The sequence below is a fragment of the Phyllostomus hastatus genome, unplaced genomic scaffold, assembly GCF_019186645.2.
Source record: "Phyllostomus hastatus isolate PE091 unplaced genomic scaffold, TTU_PhHast_1.1 phas_scaffold_78, whole genome shotgun sequence".
NCBI lineage: Eukaryota > Metazoa > Chordata > Mammalia > Chiroptera > Phyllostomidae > Phyllostomus > Phyllostomus hastatus.
In genome coordinates this window covers 84,619,952-84,645,856 of record NW_025334041.1, presented here as the reverse complement: position 1 = coordinate 84,645,856, position 25,905 = coordinate 84,619,952, and the positions used below count along the sequence as shown (strand labels likewise).

General features: G+C 39.5%; 1 protein-coding gene across 2 annotated transcripts in view; it reads right to left on the bottom strand.

The window, feature by feature from the left end:
• Positions 1-1,332: 1,332 nt before the first annotated feature.
• The window catches only part of ANXA4 (annexin A4), a 65,648-nt gene continuing 41,075 nt past the window's right edge, over positions 1,333-25,905 (bottom strand). For both annotated transcript variants that reach the window (XM_045827945.1, XM_045827946.1), the window contains exons 5-13: positions 25,696-25,809; positions 24,810-24,900; positions 23,227-23,306; positions 21,380-21,436; positions 12,937-13,030; positions 10,036-10,131; positions 6,584-6,642; positions 5,492-5,614; positions 1,333-2,353 (exon numbers count right to left, since the gene is read on the bottom strand). In XM_045827945.1, the coding sequence (XP_045683901.1) occupies positions 2,294-2,353; positions 5,492-5,614; positions 6,584-6,642; positions 10,036-10,131; positions 12,937-13,030; positions 21,380-21,436; positions 23,227-23,306; positions 24,810-24,900; positions 25,696-25,809 (774 nt within the window). In that variant the 3' untranslated portion in view covers positions 1,333-2,293. The remainder of the gene's footprint in view (positions 2,354-5,491; positions 5,615-6,583; positions 6,643-10,035; positions 10,132-12,936; positions 13,031-21,379; positions 21,437-23,226; positions 23,307-24,809; positions 24,901-25,695; positions 25,810-25,905) is intronic.

Below are 25,905 nucleotides of genomic sequence, written 5' to 3'. Positions count from 1 at the left end.
AGAGGGTTGCCCTGCCTGGGTGAATACCTAAGTCCCCTTACAACTTATCAGCTGCACCAAGACAAAGAAAAACGGCCCAAATGAAAGAACAGAGCATAACCTCAGAAAGAGAACTACACAATGAGGACATAGCCAACCTGTCTGAGGGAGAATTTAAAGCCCTGGTAATCAAAATGCTCACGGATCTGATTGAGCTTGGTCAAAAAATGAAAAAACAAATGAAAAATACCCAAAATGAAATAAAGCAAAATATTCAGGGAACCAACAGTGACAGGAAGGGAACCAGGACTCAAAGCAATGATTTGGAACAAAAGGAAAAAGTAAACATCTAACGGGAACAGAATGAAGAAACAAGAGTTCAACAAAGTGAAGAGAGTCTTGCAAACCTCTGGGACAACCTGAAACACTCCAATATCCGAATTATAGGGATGCCAGAAGGAGACGAGGAAGACCAAGAAATTGAAAACTTATTTGAACAAATAATGAAGGAAAACTTCCCCAATCTGGTGAAGGAAAAAGACTTCCAAGAAGTCCAGGGAGCTCAGAGAGTCCCAAAGAAGTTGGACCCAAAGAGGAACACGCCAAGGCACATCATCATTAAGTTACCCAAGATTAAATATAAAGAGAAAATCCTATAAGCAGCAAGGGGAAAGGAGACATTCACCTACAAAGGAGTACCCATTAGACTATCAGCTGATTTCTCAAAAGAAACCTTACATAGAAGAAGGGGCTGGAATGAAGTATTCAAAGTCATGAAAGGCAGTGACCTACATCCAAGAATTCTCTATGCAGCAAAGCTTTCATTTAGAATGGAAGGGCAGATAAAGTGCTTCCCAGATGAGGTCAAGTTAAAGGAGTTCATCATCACCAAGCCATTATTATATGAAATGTTAAAGGGACTTATTTAAGAAAAAGAAGATAAAAAAATATGAACAGCAAAATGACAACAAACTCACAACTATCAACAAATGAACCTAAAAGAAAAACAAGAAAACAAAAACCAAGCAAACAACTAGAACAGGAAGAGAATCAGAGAAATGGACATCACATGGAGGGATTTCAGTGGGGAGTAAGAAGGGGAAATAAGGGGAAAAGATACAGGGAAGAAGAAGCATAGTTAGTAGGCATAAAATAGATGAGGAGAGATAAAAATGGCATAGGAAACAGAGGACTCAAAGAACTTATATGTTAAACCCATGGACATGAACTAAGGGGGTGGAATGCTGGAGGGTGTGGGGGGCAGGATGGAGGGGGCATAAAGGGAGAAAAAAATGGGAAAACCGTGATAGCATAATCAATAAAAAATACTTTAAAAATCAGATAAAGAATATGTCTCATTCTAAAGATAACATGTTTTATTAAAATTATTTTTCCATGATGTTTACAAACTGAACTTTTGAATTAAACCCAAGTACACTTCAGAATAATTCTAAAGTTGAAAGGTACAGTGCAAATGTAAAGTACTACAAATCAACAAAATCCAATATGACTTAAAAATTATTTTTAGCACAAAGAAATTTAAGATAAAATTCAGAGCATCATATTCATCTTCAAACTGGATCAAGATATTAACCATGATATTGTGGAATGTTCAGCATTTATGTTTGGTAACCAGACATATGATTTGTATAACCACAGTTAGAATTTAATTTGCTCAGACAACTTGGTGATTTTGGTGTACTTCAACTTGGAGAGAGAAGTGATCTTAATATAAGATATGATGGAAGAATTATCTCACATCAAACTCAGCAAAGATCACCTAATGCTATCAACAAAACCTAAACAAAGGACATTTGTGGATGCTTTCAAACTATGACTATGTGAAATGGCAAATTAGACAGATTGTTTTACTTACTAGAGGCTCACAATTTCAAATCAAGAAATTACTAGCCACTGTAAAAATAAAATTAGGGAAGAAAACTGATTTTAGAACAGTCTTCCAGTCCTTCATTTTAACAGATTTTTTCAGATTACCAAGAAGGAAATATGAAATAATTTAATATATTCCAATTTCTGTGGAACACAAATAAAGATCTATTAAAAACATGGAGTATATTATTATTTCTAATTTTAAATCTTTTAGATTTTATAAGCTTTGAAATACAAGTTCAGCTTTAAAGCATCATGAGTTATAATTATAGGTGAATAATAAGGCAGTCTATATCCTAGGAGGCATCTTTAGGCATTTTAATTTGGAAATAAGTATCTTAGATAATGCTAATAGCAGAGTAGAAAAATGAAGTTAAAAAACATCAAGGTTTTGGGAATCCTCTTGTCTTTCTAGGATTTTATTTTAATCATCTCCTCCACAGAGAATAAGCAGGACTTTCCTGTAGTCTCCAGATGTGTCACCCTGAGGACAAGGAAGCAAAGTTACAGTCAGATAAATGGGTTTTAAAATAGAATACACAGCTCAAAGTCATCTAGGTTAACTTTGTAAAGCTTGTCTGAATTTTTCTCAGGGTTTTTAAAAATAACGTTTGTTCTTTTTTTATTACAAAACTAATACTTGTTCGATGGAGAAAACAGAGACATAAAAGAACATAAAAATCATCCAAAATTCTCCCAGGCTGGTGTGGCTCAGTGGATTGAGTGCCAGACTATGAAGCAACGGGTTGCTGGTTTGATTCCCATTCAGGGCACATGCCTGGGTTGTGGGCCAGGTCCCCAGTGGTGGCATGTGAGAGGCAACCACACATTGATGTTTCTCTCCTCTTTCTCCCTCCTCCCCTCTCTCCAAAAATAAATAAATAAAATCTTTTAAAAAAATCATCCATAATTCCACCATCTAGAGATGACTACTATTCTTAACATTTTGGTTTGTATATATCCTTCCATACTTTTTTTCTATGCGTGTAGTTTCCTATGGTATGGGACTGTAGTATTCTGTATTCTTGTTTTTTACTTAATATAGCCTGAATACTTCTCTATTTTAATTTATTAAATATCCTTCTACAGCATCATTCTTCAATGATTGCCAAGTACTTCACTGAACATAGGTAAAATAATTTACTTGATCACCTCCCGTTGTAGGATATTTATAGTTTCCAATTTTGCACTATAATACATAGTACAGTAAGTATATTATAGTTAAATTTTTGCAATAAGCACATTATAGTTCAATTTTTATGATTTATTCAAGATTAATTTTCATAAAAGGGGAATTACTGGGTTAATAATCATGCATTTTCTTAAGCTTTTTGATATGGGTTGTGAAATAGCCTTCCAGAAGTGATTCTACAAATCACTAAAGAAAAAAAAGAAACCCCCAAAAACAAAACTGAGAAAGGATATTAAACATACACTTCATCTACATAGAAATTTTATGGTCTAATTAATAGATCAATTTTTGTTAGTGTTTCATGGGCACTACAAAAGATGAAATCTGTGTTTATAGGGTTCAAAGTTTAATTTACATCTGTTAAAAAACAAATTTAATATATTCTTGTTTATACTTTGCATCATTAATCTGCCAAAAAATAGGGATCTGCAAAAGTTTCCCTTGCACAGTATTTTCATTAATGTCCTCTTTTGGAGCCTCAAATTTCTTATTCATACATTTTAATGCAATACTATTTGGCACCTGACATTTCATGAGAATTTAATCTTTCTTGTGAATCATTGCCTGCTCAGCATAAAGTGACCCACTTTCTCCTAGTCAGTGCTCTTTCTTCTTAAATTTTTTTTTTTACTTACAGTGTAATCCTTACTTTCTTTTTTGTAATTGTCAAATGTTCTTTTCCTTGACCTTTTTATATGCTTCTTACATGTCACTGTATTATAGTTGTTCCTTATAAACAGCATGGAGTTAGATTTTATATTTTTATCTTACCCAAGAATTCACTTATTTTTATTGTAATTTACATTTTTACCTTATTTCTCTCATGTTTTCTACATATTTTATATTTCTATTGTGTTCTTTAATTGGACAATGTATTCCTTATTTTTAATCTTTTCCAGAGTGGTGTGTGTGTATACACACATATATTTATATATATACAAACATGTAATATAAATTGATTTATAATAATGATGTTTCCCCAGGCCAATCAATACAGGACGGGGCAACAGTAGGCTTATGGTTGTTCATATGGAAAGTAATATAGTAATTAATAAATAATAATATAAGAATAAACTCTGTGTTTTGCATACTCACAACAGTAAACCTACTTTCTCCCCACCCTGTATATTTGTACTGCATCATTTTAGTGTCTGCATAATATTACATTGTATGGATTTTCCATAATTTAAGTCATACCCCATGAGTTAATAAAAATAAAAATATATAATTACTTATATACTATAAAAGTATGCCACATTTATTCAAATATAAATAATATAAAATAATATAAATAACATAAATAATACTACAGTGAAAATGTAATACTTAGTGTAAATTCAGTTCTTGCCAAGGTTAGATGAGTTTATAGCCCTTCCATAAGAGATGGTGAGTTTTCCCCAAGCTCTTCCCAAAGCTGGTTAGGAACTCTTTAAATTTTGTGAAGGTTATTAGGTAAAAAATTATTTTTTATTTGCAACTCATTGAATATTAGTGAGATTAAACGTTTTTAATCAGTTGGCCATTCCATCTTTCATGAAGTGTATGTTTAATTCCTTTCCCAGTTTTGTTTTTGGGGTTTTCTTTTTTATCTTTAGTGATTTGTAGAAGCTCTTAACACAGGGATACTAACCCTATATTATATGTCACAAATATATTTTTCCATAACTTCATTTATGGTCATCTATTACTCTTTAAATGATTTTATTTACAGCTAGCTATATTTCAGCTCTGCAAAATGAAGTCACCTGATAGGCTGTACAGACAATGCTACCCTAAAAATCTGCAGCTCTGATCACCTAATAGTTGTACCTCTCCAAGCTCTCAGAGGGACTCAGAATATTCAATTCACAGATCATATCCTGATTTGAAATTTGCTGTGCAGGCAAAACCAGCTTCTAGGGAAATGGGTCCAGGCTTCGTATTCATGGTCTCATAATCCTCAAAAAGCAAAATCCAAGAAATGAGGGATTTTTAGGGATATGACTCATTTCTCATCACTACCATGCCATGTTAACCTGCCTAGAAGCCTGGTGCCAGGTAAAGAACAGCAATCCAGGATAAAGAACGTGCTTTCCCATATTTTCAGTAGTCCACAGCTGGCCCTGGATAAGATTCTGGAGGACTGATTCAGTTTCTTATCTTTCCTTGTAAGCAGTTAGAGAAAACTGTGCTCTTGAAAGTATTCATATAATGTAATTTTTCTGTTTGGGGTCAACATGAAATAACTAGTATATTGACAATCTAGCTTTGAACCTGGCACAGATGTAAACATCTGTGTGAAAGGAGAGACACTGGAAATATCTGAATTAGAGTACCATCTTTAAAGGGAATAATATCTACCAGGGAGAGGATAAGAAGTGTCTAAATACCTAGGCCAGAACCCTATCCTTTCTTCAGAGCTTTCCCCTGGGCCAGGGCAAGACTCCCTACCTTGATGAAGGAGTACAGAGACTTTCCATAGAGCCTCTTGAAGTTTGCCCGAATGTCCAACATATCAATCTCTGCTCGAGAAACCATCACCCTGATAAGAGTGTCATCATCGGTGCCCAAGCCCTGTGGAAGAAAACAAGATCCCAGCATATCTAAGTCCAATGGTTTCCAGATAGTGCTCTTCTTCCATCCATCAAGGCAAGACTACGCACGACTCTTCTGATGATGTTCTTTGTGCCACAACCTTAGAGGGATGCAGAATATTGCTCCTCACATGGTGTTCAAGGCTTTTACCAACTTACCTTCCCAATACTCTGTGTTCTGGAAAGAAAACTCTCTGCCACTCTAGAGACACACTTGTGTTTTCTAGCCTGCAAACCTTACTTGCAACGATTCCTCCCCTCACGTCATGTCATCCTTTCTACCGCTATAATACCCTCCCACAGAAAACTTCCTTTAAGGTCCTGCTCAAACATTAACAACTTCTTTATGTATTCTTTTCTCATCTATACTTCCTACATGAACAAATGTTTGAAAAAAATTCCCTATCCTCTGTATTCCTATAATATATGGATCCTTCACTACGATCTTGCGTTCTATTGTGTTCTTACTGGTGTTTTGCACATACCTGCCTTCCCCTCAAGGCTAGAATGTTCTTTGAGAGCAAAAACTACACTTTGATCTTTCCTGCACTGCCCATGGTTTCCGGTAAGGGTACTGGCACAGAGTACAATGCATGGTTAGAATTTCGAGCTCTGAAGCCAGATTGCCAGTGTTTGATCCCTGCTCCATGACTTCTTCACTGAGGACCCTGGGAAAACCGCATATCCTCACTGTGCCTCAGTTATATCATCTGTAAAATGGGGGTTGATAAAAGTACATGCTCCATACAGCTATTGTGGGGATAAAACTATATGTATAAAGGAGTAAGAAAAATGATCACACATCGGTAATCAATATTGCCTAGTATTATTATTGGCAGGCACTCAGTAAAGTAGTTAATAAATTGAACTGAATATGTCAGACTGATTTTGTCTAATTTGGACACAAGACACACCAGAGTCATTCAAATGCTAAAAAGAAGATTTTTACCTTCATAGATTTGTAAAGCCTTTCAGCAAAATATGCAGATTTGTTCCTCATGCACTTTACTGTCAAGAAATAAAAAAAGAAATGAAGAGATTACAGATAAAATCTATGAGAAAAATATGACAGCTGTTTCTACAAAATACAAAGTAGTATCTCTTTGTCAGAATTAGCCAGAAAGGTTTTATGAACACAGGCTATGCTGAAAGCACTTTCACAGATGGGAAATACTTGTAATTTATTGTCAAGTTTCTGGAGAAGTAATTAATAAAGGCCATTAAAGAAATGGGCAGCACCTAGTTTAAAAATGATTACCATCTCTACCATATGAAGTTATTTGTTCTAACAATTCCCAGACCTATAAGGTGCAGCTAATACAGGATTATCTTCTGTATCCTGAAATATAAAGGCACACAGCAAATATATAAAGACACATGGTACAATAACAACCAGGTAGTATGGAATATTTCTTGCTTAAAATTCTGGATCACAACTTTTGGTCAAGGTGGCAGCATAGGTAAACATGGTTTGTCTCCTCACACAACCACATCAAAATTACAACTAAAATATAGAACCACCACCACACAGAACCATCAGAAATGAAATTAAATGAAGTCTGACAAGTACCAAATTAAAGAAACACATCCATCCAGACTGCTAGGAGGGGCAAAGTTGTGGAAAGGGCTGGTCCCTCATCCACGTGTGGTGGATAAAAATTTGGGAGGGGTATCTTGGGAGTGAGAAGTCCCAGCCCCACACCAGGCCCCCCAGCCCAAGGTTCCAATGCCAGGAAGATAAGTCTCCATACCTTCCGGCTGCAAAAAACAGTCACTGGGAGAAACTGCTGGAATCCCAAGAAGTTCCACATGAACTTAATCAGACTCACTCCTTCTGAGCTCCAGCACTGGGGTGGCAGCTTGAAAGGTTTCAGTAACATACAGGGAGAAACTGAAGTGTCTGGCATCAAGACAAGAGCTGGGGGACAGCCTTTTCCCAGACAGAAAGGTGGGCAGGGACTGTTGTCCCTTTTCTGAACACTCCAGCCACAGAGCCACAGAGCTGTACCTGAGACTCTATCAACCTGGCTAATACTGTTTGCACTACCTTGGAGATCCCCAGAGACTCCATCCCACCCAGCATATGGGCCTACCCAGCCCATTTTTCCATATGAATGGCTGGTCTTGAGTCATGCTTCACAATTTCTGAATCCTCTCAAGCAAGCAACAATCGATCTCAGTGAGCCCCCAGCCTTCATAACTCTTGCTAAGTGTCCCCAGGCCTGGGAGTAGCAGCAACCAGCCTGGATTCACAGCTTGGCTTAGAATAGGAATCTCTAAGCCTAGCACAAGTAGCAGCCATCTCAGGTTGATTTATAGATCAGGCAAGGTGGCCCAAGGCAAAACACAGGTAGGGGCTGACCTTGGCCTGCACTAGCCAGGAAACTCCAGAGCCTGCACACCCAGTGGACAGGTACAGACCATGTTGGAGCACCACCACTCTGCCCTCTCACAGCTGATCCTTCACAGAGGGTGGAGGATGGTGGTCAGTGGTCATAGTCAATTCTTGCAGTTGACTGGCCTAGGTACATTCCTACCAATGGACCTACCTAGGTCCATTGATCTACCAACAGCAATCAAGGCTCAACTAAAAGAGGAGGGTGAACTCAGACAACATGAAGGGCATCACCTCAAGTACCCAGCTTGGGTGATAGGGAAGACTGTGCCACTGGACCCTACAGGACACCTACTACATTAGGCCACACTATCGGTTATCAGGGAGTCATAACAGCTCTACCTAATACATAGAAACAAACACAGGGTGTCTGCCAAAATGAAGAGACAAAGAAACATGGACCAAATGAAAGGACAGATAAAAACTCCAGAAAAAGAACTAAACAAAATGGAGATAAGCAATCTATTAGATGCAGAGTTCAAAACACTGGTTATAAGGATGCTGAAGGAACTTAGTGAGGACCTCAACAGCATAAAAAAGACCCAGTCAGAAATGCAGGATACACTAATTGAAATAAAGAACAAATTACAGGGAAACAACATTGTAGTGGATGAAACAGAGAATCAAATTAATGCTTTGAAACATAAAAAAGCAAAAAAACAACCAATCAGAACAAGAAGAGGAAAAAAGAATCCAAAAAAATGAGGGTAGGATAAGCAGCCTCTGGGACAACTTCAAGCAGTACAAAAATTCACATCGTAGGGATGCCAGAAGGAGTAGAGAAAAAGCAAGAAATTAGAAATCTATTTGAAAATATAATGAAAGAAAACTTCCTTAATTTAGTGAAGGAAATAGACATGCAAGTCTAGGAAGCACAGAGAATCCCTAACAAGATTGATACAAAGAGGCCCACTCCAAGATACATCATAATTAAATTGCTAAAGGTTAAAGATAAAGAGAGAATATTTTTCTTTTAGAGATTATTTATTTATTTATTTTTAGAGAGAGAGTAAGGGAGGAGAAAAAAAGGGAGAGAAACATTGATGTGTGCAAGAAACATCCATTGGTTACCTCTTGTATACTTCCAACCAAGGACCTGGTCCACAGCCCAGGCATGTGTCCTGACTGGGAATCAAACCAGCCACCTTTTGGTTTGCAGGCCGGTGCTCAACCCACTGAGCCACATGAGCCAGCGCAAGAGAGAATCTTAAAAGCAGCAGGAGAAAAGCAGGTAGTTACCTACAGGGGGATTCCTATAAGACTGTCAGCTGATTTCTCAAAAGAAACTTTCAGGCTAAAAGGGTTGGCAAGAAATATTCAAAGTCATGAAAAGTAGGGATCTACAGCCAAGACTGCTCTACTAGCAAAGCTATCATTTAGAATTGAAAGGCAGATAAAGAGCTTCCCAGACAAGAAAAAACTAAAAGAGTTGATCATCACCAAACCATTATTATATGAAATGGTAAAGGACTTATTTAAGAAAAAGAAGCAGCTCAAAACTATGAACAATAAAATGGCAATAAATACATATCTATCAACAATTGAATCTAAAAAACAAATTAAGCAAACAAGAACAGAGGCAGAATTATGGATATGGAGAGCATTTTGATGTTTGCCAGATGGGAGGGAGGTGTTGTGGAATGGGTGAAGAGGTGAGGGGATTAAGTACAAATAGGTAGTTACAGAACAGCCATGAAGATGTAGAGTACAGTGTAGGAAATGGAGTAGCCAAAGAACCTAAGCATGACCATGGACATGAATAATGGTGGAGGGATTGCCTGAGGGAGCTGGGGGTGCTGGGTGGAGGGGGAAGAATGAGGAAATATTAGGACAACTATAATAGCATAATCAACAGAATATAATTAAAATGTAAAACACTGGATCACATCGTGAGTGATGTAAACAAATATTTTGTCCCGAAAAACAAAAATTCTACATCCCATGACTACAAACTTGTCGTAACAAGGAGAAAAGTCTATAAACACAGACAGCCCCTACCAGCTTACCTATGGCCAGCAGGGCATCTTCAAAGCTACCAGATGTTTCAGATTTAATACTCTGTTCAATATCCTTCTGCGATATCCTTTTGTATTCATCAAACACTGCAAACAATAACAAAATAGAATTACGAATAATAAAAAAATATATAGGAAACCAAAATTTATGAAGAAAACAAGCATCTTTTAATGAAACCACACTATTCTTTGGCATATTTCAAGAGGAAATTAATCAGCAATGTGGGTGAAAACCCAGGACGCATTTAAGTGGAAAGGGCCTGAGGACAGGAGGAAATTAGGCAAGTCCTTTCCTGTATCTTAGACCCTGTTTTCTCACATGTGGAATGGATATACCTGTCGGAGAGATTTGCTTTCTTTTCCTTAATAAGCTGAAGGTGTCTTTTTGTAATTTTGGCCTTGGCAATCATTTGTATGTTCATCTTCCTTTTGTCTCATCAAAACTAGAGCAATTCAACCTCTTTAAAACTGAGTCACATTTGATCACAGCTGGTTGCATCTTTTAATAGACTGACATAATTGCATTTTTTAACTTTTTTGCCAAGTATTTTTCCTTTTTTTGAATTTATTGGGGTGACATTGGTTAGCAAAATTATATAGGTTTCAGGGGCACGATTCCATAACACATCATCTGCACAATGTATTGTGTATTCACCACCCCAAGTCAAGTCTCCTTGCATCACCATTTAGCCCCACTATACCCTCCTCCACCTCTCCTCACTCTCCTCCCCTGCCCTCACAGTCACCACACTTTTTCCCTTTTCCCTCAATCCCTCCACCCCCACAACCCAGCCCTTCAACTTCCTCCACACCTATCAGCCTGTTCTCTATCTATGAATCAGTCTGTCTCTATTTTTCTTTAGTAATTTTGCTCATTAGATTCTACATATGAGTAAAATCACATTTGCCATGTATTTTTGAACGTGATGAACATAGATTCCACTTCTGTTGCCCTCTTAGTTGGATATCCGTTTTATCTTATTAACCTCACCTTGTTTGGGAGGCTGCCCCTTGCAACAGTGCTATTCTCGCAGGGCTGTCAACCCAAGGACACCCTGTCCCCCAACATACGCCATAGCTCTACCAAAGGAGTAAACAGTTCACCCAACCAGGACTGATCAGTTTTACCCTTCCGGGAATTTTTTAATTGAGCAGATAGATCATGGGGATAACCAAAAGCACGGAGTCATCTTTACCTTCAGAGAACGTAAGAATCACCCAGGGAGTCCATTAAACTTCCTGGGTGTCACTCACTCTCACAGGTTGCTCTCAGTTGGCCAGTCTGAAGCAGGGGTTCAGGAATCAGCATTTTTCATGAGATCCAACTTTGGGAAACTGCCTTAGAAATAAAATCCATGACCCCTTCTACTGTGTCCCCAGAACTGCCTTGATTTCTGTTCTTGTAGTCTTAGTTCTCCCTTCCATCCAATGAGCCACCAATAGTTTCCATTTTCCCTCTTGTCCCATTCTATATTATTTCCCTTTAAAAGAAATTTTAAGGTGGAGCCAGTGTATATTGCTTCGAATACAAAAATCTAACTGACACATTTTCTAAACCTCAATCTTTTCCACTGTAAAACAGAGAAAATGATGGCGGCTCCATTGGGATGCTGCAACAAACAAGGCTTATAATATGCTTAGCACTATACTGGGAAGAAAGAGAATTAACAAAACCTTAATTATTATGAATTCTCACTATTTTTGTTGCTTGGTAAGAAACTTATAAAGTTTTCTTTATCCAAATAGCGCTTAAAAGAATTTTCTTCCAGTGGCTTACAGATTATTTTATAATTACTCAACTATTGACTTGTGTCTGGAAGTGAAATTGGTTACAAATGTATTTGCATGAAATCAACTTCTGAGGACCTGAAGTTCTTAAAAAGCACCACCAGTGGGAGATCTGTGTTATTAGTAATCAGGCAAAGGCAGGCAAGAAATAGGAACTCAAAAGATGGTGCATTAGACGGTATATAGCCCAAGACATTTATTAACAGAAGTAATCACCTGTTTCTCCCCATTGTGGAATATCTGAAATAATTGCAACTCTCCAATGGGTTGTAATTTTCAATTACTCTGTTTCCAATTTAGCAACACTCATTCTCAAATCTCCCACAAGTTTTGTAAATTGTGATTATAAGGGCACGGTGGGTTTACAAAATTATGACATAAAGCATTATAGCATATAGTGATTGCCTATAGCATATAGCAAAATTATGACATAAAGCATTAAAGCATTATAGCAAAATTATAGCATAAAGACCTAAAAAGCTTATTAAAAAGATGAAATATCTTATTAAACCCTTATTGCTGCTTAGAAGAAAATAAACTTGACAACAAATATTGTACAATTCTTTGGTATATATTTTCCCAAAGAAGTTGAAAGCACCTAATATGGACTAGCATTATCAGAAGCAAATTAGAAACATTGCACATAGGAAATAAAACTTAAATTATCCACTATTCATCTGATGCAACATACCTCCTAACAAGATCACTGCTATTAGCTTTATAACTTCATTGTTAAATACGAATAAATGTCAACTAACATTTCTATTTTCTTGCTCACAGATGTACTGAAGATTTTTTCTTATGTAACTCAATTTAAATAGAGCTGCTTTAGAAAACGGATCGACTACGAAGATCAGTTTCCTGTGAACAGGGATGCCAAATTTCTGTGAATACATCTGCTAATTGTTCATAATTCATCTTTCAGAAGTTGGCTCTTGTGCACATCACTGCACTCATGCACATCTAAGGTAAAGCATCTAAGACTGTTTAGGACCATTGGCTTTTGTACCAGGTAAAGGGGAAAAGATTATCCATTAATTATGGGCAACACAGTTTTCGCTATCTTTCCGACAGTTTCTGGGGAAGATGAAGCCAGTGCCTTACCATGCAACAAGTGGTTTCGATTCCGGGAACAGAGAACAGTTAGGAATTTCACCTCATCTGTCCCCCATCTCTTCTCTCCAGCCTCATACAGGTCCTGAAGCCAAACAAAGCACAAGTTTAAAACACCACAGAGCAGGTGCCAGCACACATCCACATATTTCCAGAACTTTAAAGAGCCAAAGTGGCTTAATTTTATTTTGCTGGTGATGGGAGTGGAAGTGGTATCGGCAGTGAGTGATAATGACTCAGGGTTTCTCCTTAGGTATATAACTAATGGGACCCTACGGAACCCTGAGGGGCAGGGCAAACACCAGCAACTTCCTACATGACCACTGCGTGGCTGTACCTTAAGAGCTAAAAGAAATGCCCTAGATTTGAGCTGTCCCATATAGTAGCCACTAACCATATGTGGCTATTTAAATTTTAATTAGTTAAAATTAAATAAAAAATAAATTTCAACTCCTCAGCATTCTAGCTACATTTCAAGTGCTCAGTGGTCACATGTGGCTAGTGGCTAGTGGCAACCCATAATAGACGGTGCAGATGTAGAACATTTCATACATTGTGGAAAGTTCTATTGTACAGCACTGCTCTAAAATAGCTGTGATTTGTTTGTGGCTACAAAGTTCTTATAGTAGAACCAGGGTTCATCAGTAATCACTTATATTCCAACCAGGTAGGAATATAAGAAACTGATTCTGGTCAGTTTAACTATACTACTGATAACTCAAAACTACTATTCATATCACCTCATACCCATTAGGATGGCTGCTATTAAAAAATAAATAACAAGTGTTGACAAAGTTGTGGAGAAATTTGAATCCTTATCCACCAATCCACCTCATTGGTGGGAATGTAAATTAATGCAGCTTCTATAGAAAACATTATGACTGCTCCTCAAAAAATTAAAAATAGAATTACCAGCAATACTATTTCTGGATATATGTCCAAAAGAATTCAAAGCAGAATCTTAAGATATCTGTACACCCTTGTTCACAGCAGCATTATTCACAATAGCCAAAAGGTGGAAGCAACCCAAACGTCCATCAACACACGATGGACAAACACGATCTGGTGTATGCACACAATGGAACACTATGCAGCCTTATAAAGAAAAGAAGTTCCGATACATGTTGCAACATGGGTGAACCTTGAGGACATGATGCTGAGTGAAATAAGCCAGTCACAGAAAGACAAATATTGTGTGATTTCACTTATACACAGTGTCTAGAGTAGTCTAACGCATAGAAATACAAAGTATTTGGTTGGGGAGTTAGGACAATGAGGAGTTGTTTAATGGGTAGAGTTTCAGTTTTGCACATGTGAAAAGTTCCGGAGATTGGTTGTACAGCATGCATATAGTTCACACTACTGAACTATACACTTAAAAATGGTTGAGATGATAAGTTTTGTTATGTGTTATTTTTTAAATCCTCACTCAAGGATATGTTTATTGATTTTAGAGAAAGAGGAAGGGAGGGAAGGAGAGAAACATCAGTATGAGAGAGAATCATTGTTCGGTTGACTCCCCCATGCGCCCTGACAGGGATCAAACCTGTAACTCGGTAGGTGCCTTGACCAGGAATCAAACCCGCAATCTGATGCACAGGACAATGCTCCAACCAGCTGAGCCACCTGGCCAGGGCTATGTTACGTTATAGCCAGGGCTATAAAAAAACTTTTATTTAAACAAAAGTTTTAAAACCCTGTGATTCATTTACAACCAGTAGCTGGCTTGTTAAATTTCTCAAAATGCCGTTTACGTTATACATTTTGCACTACTGGGCTTGCCTCCACCCACTGTGTTCCTTCACTTCTTTCTCTGATTCCCTCATTGTTTTAGTGTCAATTCACAGAATCATAAAATTTTAAAGCGGGGAGGGCATGAAGTGTTCATCTAATTCAGTGTTTTTCAAATTTGAATCTCAGCAGGCTTTGTCTACTTCACTCAACAAAAGTATGGTGGAAACAACACTGATTTCTGAGGCTAGATGATGACGACAGGTCAGGGAGCTTTGGTTCTCTTGGAATCCTGGCTTTTGAGATGCTCCCTCTTGAAACCTAGCTGCCATGCTTTGGGAGGCCTGAGCCAGAGGCTGCATTTGGGGGATCCCTTTGACAGTCCCAGACGAGTCATCTCAGCCCAGACCACACAAACACAGGAGCGACGGATGGAGCCTCCAACCCGCAGCCATGCGAGTCACCTCAAGCTGTTCAAGTCTTCCCAGCTAAGACCTCAGATGGGATAGCCAGTTCTGAGGGATTCATCTGAATTTCTGACCCACAGAATCTGACTCACAGCATAATAAAATAGTGGTTGTTTTATGTCACGAAGTTTGAAATGTTTTGTTAAGCAGCAATAGTAACTAGAGCATTCGGGAAAAGAGCCGATTTACTATCTTTTACAGAATGGTACTTTAGTAAAATACCATTAAAATGACTTTGAAAAGAGTAACCTTTTAAATAATGGGTGGAAATTGTACATTTTGTGTTAATTTTTAAAAATAACTGGTGAGGTTGGACATTTTTTTATGGATTTGCCATTTCTATTTTTCTTTTTTGAGTTGCCTGTTAAAGTCCATTGTCCCTACACCTGAAACCTACATAAATTAACTAACTAATGTCATTGTAATAAATTCAATAAAATAGTATATTGTCCATTTTTTAAAAACTAGAGAATTCTTATTAATAGTGTCAAAACAGTAGTTTTGATTTTTCAATAAGATAGTTAACTATATCATTCATTTATATATAAAACCTCTTTATATATTAAGCTTATTATACATAAGGCAAAACTTCTCCCCATTCTATCATTTGATCTTGAATTTTCTCTGTGGTGTTACCTGAAAAACAATTTGTATGTTTTTTTTGTTTATTTCTTTGTCTGTTTATTTTTATGTGGACAAACTAGCAATCCATTTGCCTTTATGGTTTCTGCTTTTGTGTTAGGCATACAATATCCTTTCCCAGCTGCAGATTTAAAAAAGTATTTAACATTTTATTACAGTATCTTTCTGACTTAATTTATTTACATTAAAACTTCAATCTATTTGAAATTCATTATGATATGAGGGAAAGTCAGGATCTAACTTTTTTCTTTCCAAATGGTTAGCCAGTTGTCCCAACTCCATGGAGTAAGCACTCCGTTTTCCTCACTGTTTTGAAATGCTACCTGTTCTCACAGAGGCTTGGTTCTGCTCTTACACCTCCTAGACATTCCACTGGGTTCTCTCAACTCTTACACCAGGACCACGTGCCTGAATTTATTTTACCTTTGCTATACCTTAAGTATAGGCCACTACAAAGTTTTCCACATCCTTCTTGTCACGATTCTAACCTCCATCATTTTTCTTCTATACTCCTCCTTTTCTCTGCTGGCTTTGTCTTTTTCTTCTGAATTCTGGAGAGTTTTTCAGCACAGCTCCCCACAACAGTGATTCTGTTTTCAGCAATATGATTTTTGATCATTCCTGCTTCTAATGAACTTAAAATGTTGGTTTTCCCGGTTTTATCTAAGAACATTCTTTCTTTTTTTTTTTAAAGTATATTCTTACTGACTATGCTGTATCAGTTGTCCCATTTTTTTCTCCCCTTTATTCTCCTCCATGCTGCAACCCACTTCCCACCAGCATTCCCCCACCTTAGTTCACATCCATGGGTTGTGCATATAAGTTCTTTGGTTGCTCCATTTCCTATACTATTCTTAACCTCCCCCTGTCTATTTTGTACCTACAATTTATGCTTCTTGTTCCCTGTACCTTTCCCCCCCATTCTCCCTCCTTCCCCTCCCCACTGATAACCCTCCATATGATCTCCATTTCTGTGATTCTGTTCCTATTCTAGTTGTTTGCTTAGTTTGTTTTTGTTTGTTTTAAGTTCAGTTGTTGATAGTTGTAAGTTTGTTGTCATTTTACTGTTCAAAGTTTTGATCTTTTTCTTAGATAAATCCCTTTAATATTTCATATGATATTGGCTTGGTGATGATGAACTACTTTAACTTGACCTTATCTTGGAAGCACTTTATCTGCCCTTCCATTCTAAATGATAGCTTTGCTGCATAGAGTAATCTTGGATGTAGGTCTTTGCCTCTCGTGACTTTAAATACTTCTTTCCAGCCCCTTCTTGTATGTAAGGTTTCCTTTGAGAAATCAGTCTTATGGGAACTCCTTTGTAAGTAACTTTCTCCTTTCCTCTTGCTGCTTTTAAGATTCTCTCCTTTTTTAAAAAATAATATATTTTATTGATTAAAGATTCTCTCCTTATCTTTAATCTTGGGTAATGTAATTATGATGTGCCTTGGTGTGTGCTTCCTTGGGTTCAACTTCTTTGGGTCTCTCTGAGCTTCCTGGATTTCCTGGAAGTCTATTTCCTTTGCCAGATTGGGGAAGTTCTCCTTCATTATTTTTTCAGATAAGTTTTCAATTTCTTAGTCTCCCTCTTCTTCTGTCACCAGCATGATTCAGATGTTGGAACATTTAAAGTTCTCCCAGAGGTTCCTAAGGCTCTCCTCATTATTTTGAATTCTTGTTTCTTCATCCTGTTCTGGTTGAATGTTTATTTCTTCCTTTTGCTCCAAATCATTGATTTGAGTCCAGTTCCCTTCCCTTCACTGTTGGTTCCCTGTACATTTTTATTTAACTTTTCATAGCCTTTGCTTTTTCCTCTACTTTGTGACCATACTCTACTATTTCTGCGAGCATCCTGATTACCATTGGTTTGAACTGTGCATCTGATAGGTTGGCTATCTCTTCATCACTTAGTTCTGTTTTTGGAGCTTTGATCTGTTCTTTCATTTGGGCCATATTTCTTTGTCTTTGCGCACCTGTTATGTTGTAAGGGGCGGAACCTAAGTTGTTCACCAGGATGGGGCAACCCACCATTGCTGCACTGTGGTGCTGTGTGGCAGGGAGAGGTCTGAGAGGATACAATGCTGCTTGCTTACATTGCTCTTAGTGGGCTTTCAGTCACTTCCCCCACTACTCTCAAGAAAATTGGGCCCTTATGGTGCTGATTTCTGGGTGGGTGGGCTTGTGTACGCTCTAGGACCCTGTGAGTCTCTCTAACAAATTCTCCTATGAGGCTGGGAATTTCTCCCACCACTGCAACCCGCACAAGTTTTTATAGCTAGAGGTTTGCAGCCTTTCTCTTCCCTTGCTGGAACCCTGGGTTATATGGTCTGTCTTGCTCCCCAGTTGTTCTTCCCAGTTTATCTGCACACAAATATAAGACCACCAGCTGCTTGCCCTGCTGTGCAACCTCTCTGCCCTGGCTGCTCATCTCCACCCCTCCTACCAGTCTGGATGAATGTTTCTTCTTTAACTCCTTGGCTGTCAGACTTCTATACAGTTCAGTTTTCTGGCAGTGCTGGTTGTTGCTTGCTTTTAATTTTTTTGTTGTCCTTCTCTTAGTTGTGTGAGGAAGCAAAGTGTATCTACCTATGCATCCATCTTGGCCAGAAGTTCCTATCTAAGAACATATCCCAGCTCATCTAGCTTCCTTTTTTAAAAAAGTTCTGCTTTCCCTTCATCCAGCTCCATTTCATTTCTGTCATTTTTTTCTTTCTTAGCTTTTGTTTAATTATAATCCATTTTTCTCTCACTTATATTAGTGTCCAAAGCAATCTGAAATCTGTGTCTTTCTTACAGCATGGCACTATTTGCTGCCCTTCAAGCCTCAGTTTGTTCACAGGCCACATGGTGTTCAAGGTGAGAATCTGTTGATTTTCAAGCTCTTCCATCTTTAAGTGATGAACAATCCCTCCACCCCTGTTCCCCGCTCTGGAACAAGATGAGTGGATCCTTTGCAGAGCTCTCACTTTTCACTTGGATGAATTTCAATCAGGAGCACTTGTAGCTACTCCACTGAAAGCAGCTGAGACTCAGCACTGTCTTCTCTGAGTAGTTTCTTCTGTTTGCCGAAGCCACTGTGCCTGTTCCCAACTGGAGGCAACTCAGCCTCTTTTCTGGGGCAGGATGGCCCTCCTGCATCCTTGGCCCAGGTTTGTAGCCCATTTGGCATTTGAATGGCCCTCCTCCAAAGTTTCTAGTGTTGATACAGAGTTGTCCCTATTTTAGTATTTCCTGGCTTTTTCCCCCCCCAGAAGAAGCAAATCTAATCTGTGCCATATTAACAAAAGTTCTAAAGGGGATGATTTTTTTTAAGATTTTATTTATTTATTTTTAGAGAGGGAAGGGAGGGAGAAAGAGAGAGAGAGAGAAACATCAATGTGTGGTTGCTGGGGGCCGTGGCCTGCAACCCAGGCATGTGCCCTGACTGGGAATTAAACCTGTGACACTTGGGTCCACAGCCCACGCTCAATCCACTAAGCTACGCCAGCCAGGGCTGAAGGGGATGATTTTTTTAAAGTATGTATGCATGTATGTATGTATGTATTATGTATTTTAGAGAGAGAGGAAGGGAGGGAGAAAGAGGGGTAGCAACATCGATGTATCTAGAGAGAAACACAGTTTGGTTGCACCTCGCACACCCCCAACAGGGCACCTGGCCCCACAACCCAGGCATGTGCCCCCACTGGGAACAAACCAGAAACTCTTCAGTTTGTTGGATGACACCCAGTCCACTGAGCCACAGCAGCCAAGGCCGAAGGGCATTTTTAATGGAGTTTTAATATATCATGCATTTCCTTTTAAAGTAGGAATTCTGAGCATTACCTATTATTTCCATTTGTGTAAGTTTCATTCCAAGAACAGGTAAAATTGGACTGGATAAATAATAGCTTCTCTGTATTTTAAATTTTCTTCCTTTTATAAGTAATTACTACCAAAGTCCACCTGCCCTGATCATTCTTCTCACCTCAAACTGATTTACTTTCCTACATGAAAACCCAGCTATAATAATCAAAAGTCTGCCAATGATCCCCTTACTGCTGATGCAAGTGGAAGAGCAAAGATTCATGGGGTTTTCTACTGGCTCATTCTGGAAGAGCTAAAGCCTTGGCTGGAGTTATTCTCAAATTCTTTGCCTCTTTGTAAGACATGGAAGATCCAGAAAAACTCCATTCTAAGTACTATTCCCTCTGTGCAACTTCCCCAGCCCAAACTTGTTTAGAAGTGCCTTTCCACATGGTCATCTCCAAGGAGAACTGTGCTCCTTGCAGAGCCCAAAAATATTTGTTGAATTGCATGGTTTTAAAAAATCATACAGATCTGGATTCAAAGAGCCCAATTCTACCAACTTTCTGATCTTGGACTAGTTATTTAAATCTCTGCATCAGTTTCCCAATCTCTAAAACAGAAGTAATAACATCTACTGCCCAGATTTGTTCAGGGAAAAATGTAAAGTAGTTAACACAATGCCTGGCACTTAGCAAAGCCCCCCAAATTGATAATGAATATAATATTTCAGGAATAAACTGTTTACTAACTCTTCATTTAATTTAGGATTCATCAGAGCTATGGAGAGTCCTTCCAGCATGCCCAAAAATGCTCTCCTTGAGATAGCTGAAGTTCACATAAGCATTCAAGAGTTGCGATGTTTTTAATACCCTCTCCCTCCTCAAAGCTTCTGGATTGAAGGCAATTTCTTGTCTCCTGCATGGCATGGGCCTCCCTGAGTCCTCAGAACTCTTATGACACACATACCCCTCTACCTTATAGTGAAAGCAACAGGTTCCTTTCTGCAGAATCCATAGTGGCTCACACCTCCACATACTGAATAGGACCAGTCCTTCTCTATGGTTGTATATGGGTTAAGAGTACAGGGTCTAGATCCGAATTGCCTAGTTCAAATCCCAGTTCTGCCATTTTTTACCTGTATGAACTTGAGCAAGGAACTTGATTTCTCTGAGCCTCAGTTTCCGCACACACAAAATGGGAATAACAATACTATTTCATAGCGTTACTACAAGGATACGCCATATCAAGAGGTAGAACAGTGTTTGGTACCTGGTAAAAGACCCGTTTTCTATTAGCTGTAATTATTAGTGTTATCTGGCCACAGCCAATACACCAGGAGGTGGTGCCAGGGCAGCCATGAATGGCCTGGGTACCAAGGAAGTAAGTGCCTCTTCAGGCTTTGTATTAATTTTACCCAACAGGTTAATGAATATCACTGTGTCAAGCTGTTCCATACAGGTCCTATCAAAGTTCTCTTTGGGGATATAAAAATGCAAGTTAAACAAAACAAAGGCAGGTTCCATCACCTCCAAGTGATTCAGAAAACACTCCACGGTTCTCTAGGGTGGCAACACTGGTCCCAATGTCAAGAAATCTAGAATCCAAGGATGCTTATATAATGATGCCTCATACTACCCCCAAGCCTCAGGTATTTCTGAAAGAAACTTCTGCTATTAAAGGTTATCTGTGAGGATCTTTTTTAATAACATATCCCAGTTAGACCAATATACATTGAAATAGGAAGGGGTCCACCAACTAAGGACAGTCTTACTGGCAAAACAGAAAAAAGAAGCTGCCATTCGGCTCACCTGAGCATCCTGTCTCATGAGAGCATCATCCAGGTAATTGGTTTCATCCCTGCCACCCTGAGGATGAGCAAAACAAACCAAAGAGAATGAGAGAGTAGCCATGAAGATATGGGTAAGACAGAATGTCTGGGAACCCAACGACATGATAGTAAGACAGAATGCCACAAGGGGTCACACTTCCAGCCTACTGAGAGATGTCCTTTGAGTGTGCCTGCATTTTTCCCATGGGTCTGATTAGAGCCTAGAGAACATTACCAGAGGGAGAGCCCCTGCCGCACCATCTCTGCAACATTAGAAAGGGAACGAATGCTGCTTGTTGACTGCTCCGCCCCCCTCCTGACCTCCCCCCAGTCCTGCCTCTTCCCAGCTGATTCATGTCTTTGGAACCGGCAAGTCTACATCAATGGGTTCTGCCAAACAGGGGCTGGGAACAGAGGAGAATCAACAGCATCTGCGACCAGCAGCGGGGCTTAAGGAACACATGACAACACCCCCATCCTTCACCAACACCAGCTCACAGGGAGGGCAGGGTTGACGCCTCAGTGGAATGCTGAACAGTAGTAGCAAATGGGCTACTTTCCTCTGGTTTGTTAGACTCTTTTTATTGCTATGCTGTCCCAAAGTTCTACAGTATAGGTATACCACAGCAGAACGGTAAATCCAGGAGGAAAGGTAAGAAGGGGTAAGAAATAAGAAAAGCCAGCTGCATTATTAAGTAAATATCAGAGGCAGAGCAAAGTGGGAGATGATTTACAGGGTTTTGCTTTGAACAGAAACAATATTAACAGAAAAAGACAAGTCAGGAAGAAGAGCTGCTTTGGAGTTCAGGTTTGGTTTAGGAGGACTGATTTGAGGTGATGGCAGAATATGTATGAGTAAACATCTAAAAAGCAGTGAGAAATGAGTCTCACACTCCGTAAGGAGGTCAAGGATAAGGATGTACTTGCGAAGTCATGTGAAATATCTCATGTATCCACCTTCTCTTTTCTGGCACCCTCCCTGATCCCACACTAGCCCTGTCCTGCTTTATTTCTCGTATAAATATGGAGGCAACTCTCTATCTGGTTTCCCAGTCTCCATTTCCTTGCCATTAAAATTAATCTTACATACCACTATTATATTACTCTTCTAAAAATGCAGTTCTAATCATCATTCTATTGCTCCCAAACCTTCAGTGGCTCCCTACTGTTCTCCAAAGAAAGTACAAACTCCTCCCAGCGTAGAACCCCTGCTTATCCTTCCACTTTGCTGCTGTAACTACCAGCCTGACTGCTTAGCCCCTCGATCCCAGATCACACCCCTTGTTTCCTGCCTTCTTCCTGCCTAGAAGTGCACCCACCCACACCTCTGCTTCTTAAAGTTCTAGCAACCTTCAAGTCCTTTCTGAACCTGCGCCCCTCCCATGAAGTCTTTTCTTTGTTTCTGCAACCAAAATTCTCCTCGAACCTTCATTTTATTCTATGTCTCTCTTTAGATGCTTATGTTTCAAGCCTTTATTATTATAGCAATTGTGTACCTGATATATTCCCTTATGATGATATAAACTCCTAAAGCCTGGGAACTGCCTCTTACTCATCCTCATAACTCTCAATGCACTAAGTAATAAGGAGACTGGGCCGATATTCAGTATTTGTATATAGAAATTAGAACAAATGGGTGTATGTGACTAGCCAGAGTTTCCAAAGAACAGAAGATAAAACATCAGAGAGGCCCAAGAAGTCACCTGAGGAATATTCACATTTGGGAAGTTAGAAGAATGAGAAAGCCCAGAAAAGAGGGTAGATAGAGTGATCATGTCAATAAACCCAAACCCCAATCAGAAGCAGCCAGCAGAGGGCGCCACTCACAGCGGACAGAGACACCAGGACCCTCTGGAACATGAAGGACGTGTCAGAGCGAATGTCATCTTCAAGGCTTCGCCCGTATTCTAGCAAGAAAGTAGAATTAGCCACATCAGGATGAGAATCCTGCTCACCCCTGGGTCACACTCCAGAGCCTCTGTACCCTCCATGACCAGCCTGTGTAGCGAAGGAGCTCCTCATGAGCTTCTTTACCTCACACACAGTGTTTCAATAACTCTGGTAAAACAGTCAAGATAAGTTAGCTTGTCATTATAGTGAAAACAAGATGTTCTTGTTCCTTAAAATGGGAGGTGGAGAAAGCTGGGGATGTAATCCTTACTGTTCCTACTGTTCAGGGGTCCGTTCTAAACACAGTTTTCAGTGATGCAGAGAACAGGAACCATCGGAAAGCAAATACTGTGGAGTTCCAGAAGTGTGTTTTGGAACAAATTGAGGGCTGTCAAGCCCAAATTCTAGCATGTGCCTTGTTTGCCACGTCATTCACCTGAGAGCTTCCCCAAGAGAAGTGCCAACCTTTCACAGCCGTCAAGATGTGCTTCTCAGGGGGAAGACCTGCACTCAGCAGACGTGGGGATCAGTGCCAGAATCCAACTCCTAAGGTTTTGAATAGACTTCTCTAAACACTTACCCAAACACCAAAGTAGTACATGTATACTATAGAAAACTTAGGAAAAAAATAAGTAAAATGCAGAGGTGGGTGGGGCAATAGAAAAAAACCCTCACTATAATCTAATCACCCAGGTACAATAATTACTGATAATATCTTGGTGAATACCCCGTGTCATTTTGCACCCCCCACACCCATATTATTTTTCTTTCTTTAAAACAATGGAATCATGGCATACTATTTTGTCTTTTTCACTTACCCATATATCATACTATTTACTGTTACTTAATAATATCCTTCAATATACATTTGATAACTACATAGTAGTCTGCTGGAAAGATGTACCATATTTTGATTAGCTACTATGCTAAACTATTGGACATTTATAGCTAATATAACAAATACCAAATAAATGCTGTGAGGTCAAAACCTTTGTGCATTTTTTATTATATTCCTAGGGCAAAAACGCATGCATCTTTTACAGGTTCTTCATATGTATCAGCCTCTGGAGATTCTCCAGAGGGGAATAATGGCTATCATTCTGTGATGGCTGGAGGACATGCAGTCCAGTCTGAATGAAGGTAAGCAGTTGGGGGAGACAGCCCTCTGGGCCATTCCCTGGAATGCTAACGTTCACTGGTGCTACCACTTTTGAATAAGCACCTTCAGTCCTCTGATAATAAGGACCAACTTTCCAGCTTTCAGGGTAAGTGACAGGTACCAGGTACCTTAGGCACTGGGAAACCCAGGTGGAGTAGCATGTTCACCTGAGAAGTCTTGAGAGACCAACAACCTGCCTGGACAGGGATCTGCCTTAAAGCAGAGCTTAGACCTGAGGGTCCCTCATAGCCAGTGTTTCTCTCTATGAAGAAAGTCTGATCAGTGGGTAACCCTCTGTTGCTGGTCTAGTTCTCAGATCACAATGAAACCTCAGCCAAGGCCACTTGAGGATGCTACATACGCAGCTGGTAGGTCTGGTTTATGCGTCGGATCTCCTCAGGTGTCCGGGAGGCCAGGATCTCAATCAGGCAGCCCTCATCTGTGCCAGCTCCCTAAATGGGAAAGCCCCCTCCAGAGGAGAGGGCTTTGTGAGTTAGTTCACAAGGCCAGAGAGAGAGAAGGAATATAGCCAGAAATCTGCAGAGAATCAAGATAACCCACGGGGTTCTAGCTACAGGATTGGCTCATTTTTAATAGTCCCAAATTTCAGTGTATTTACTGTAATCAGTATTAGTAATTACAAACATTTATGGGCTGTTTCTAAGTGTTGGTTACTGTGTCAGGTTAGGCACAGTTTCTGCCCCCTGGGAGCTTAATCTTCCCTTGACCTGCCCTGTACTTTTGCTTAAAGGGCAGAATTTTCTGGCAAAGGCTGTTACATTTTTGTTTTTCAAGAACCTAGCCCCAAACCATCCACAAGACTGGGTATTTATTGACATGATTGAGGAGAGTAGAGGATCTGGTGTCTAGGGAGGCAGAGAACACTTTTTTTGCTACTTTAGAGCCTATAGAAGACCCAGAGGCCTCCAAGGTGTCAGTTGTAGAGTTTCATATCTCAACAGTAGCTGACATGGCAAGAAAGTTTCTGAAGCTGCAATGAAAGCACCATAATCACACCCTATGCAGCCATAGGAAAGAGAACAATTCTGTGCCTTTTTGGAAAACAGTTTTTAAATTGCAAGTGTTATAATGTAATGCCATGCTTTCAAGTTGTCATCAACGAAGGAGAATTTTCCTCCTATCCCTCATCCTCCCCATCCTCAGAGGGCCTTTGTCACAGTTCCTGGGAAAGCCAGTCAGTGTCTGCCCTGCCAGCACGGAGAGCATGAGAGGAGAAAAGCACAGACCTTCATGGCCCTTCGCAGCTCCTCCACGTCGTACAGCACGGTGGGCGTCATCATCCCCACGATCACATGCTCAAAGTTGCCACTCAGCTCCGACTTCAGGTCATCTATCAGGTCCTGCAACCCAAGAAAGCAGCTTGCTAAACTGCTACGGTATCTTAAACCAGCCACTCTCAAAGTGCAGTCCCTGGAATCCTCGAGACCCTTTCAGGA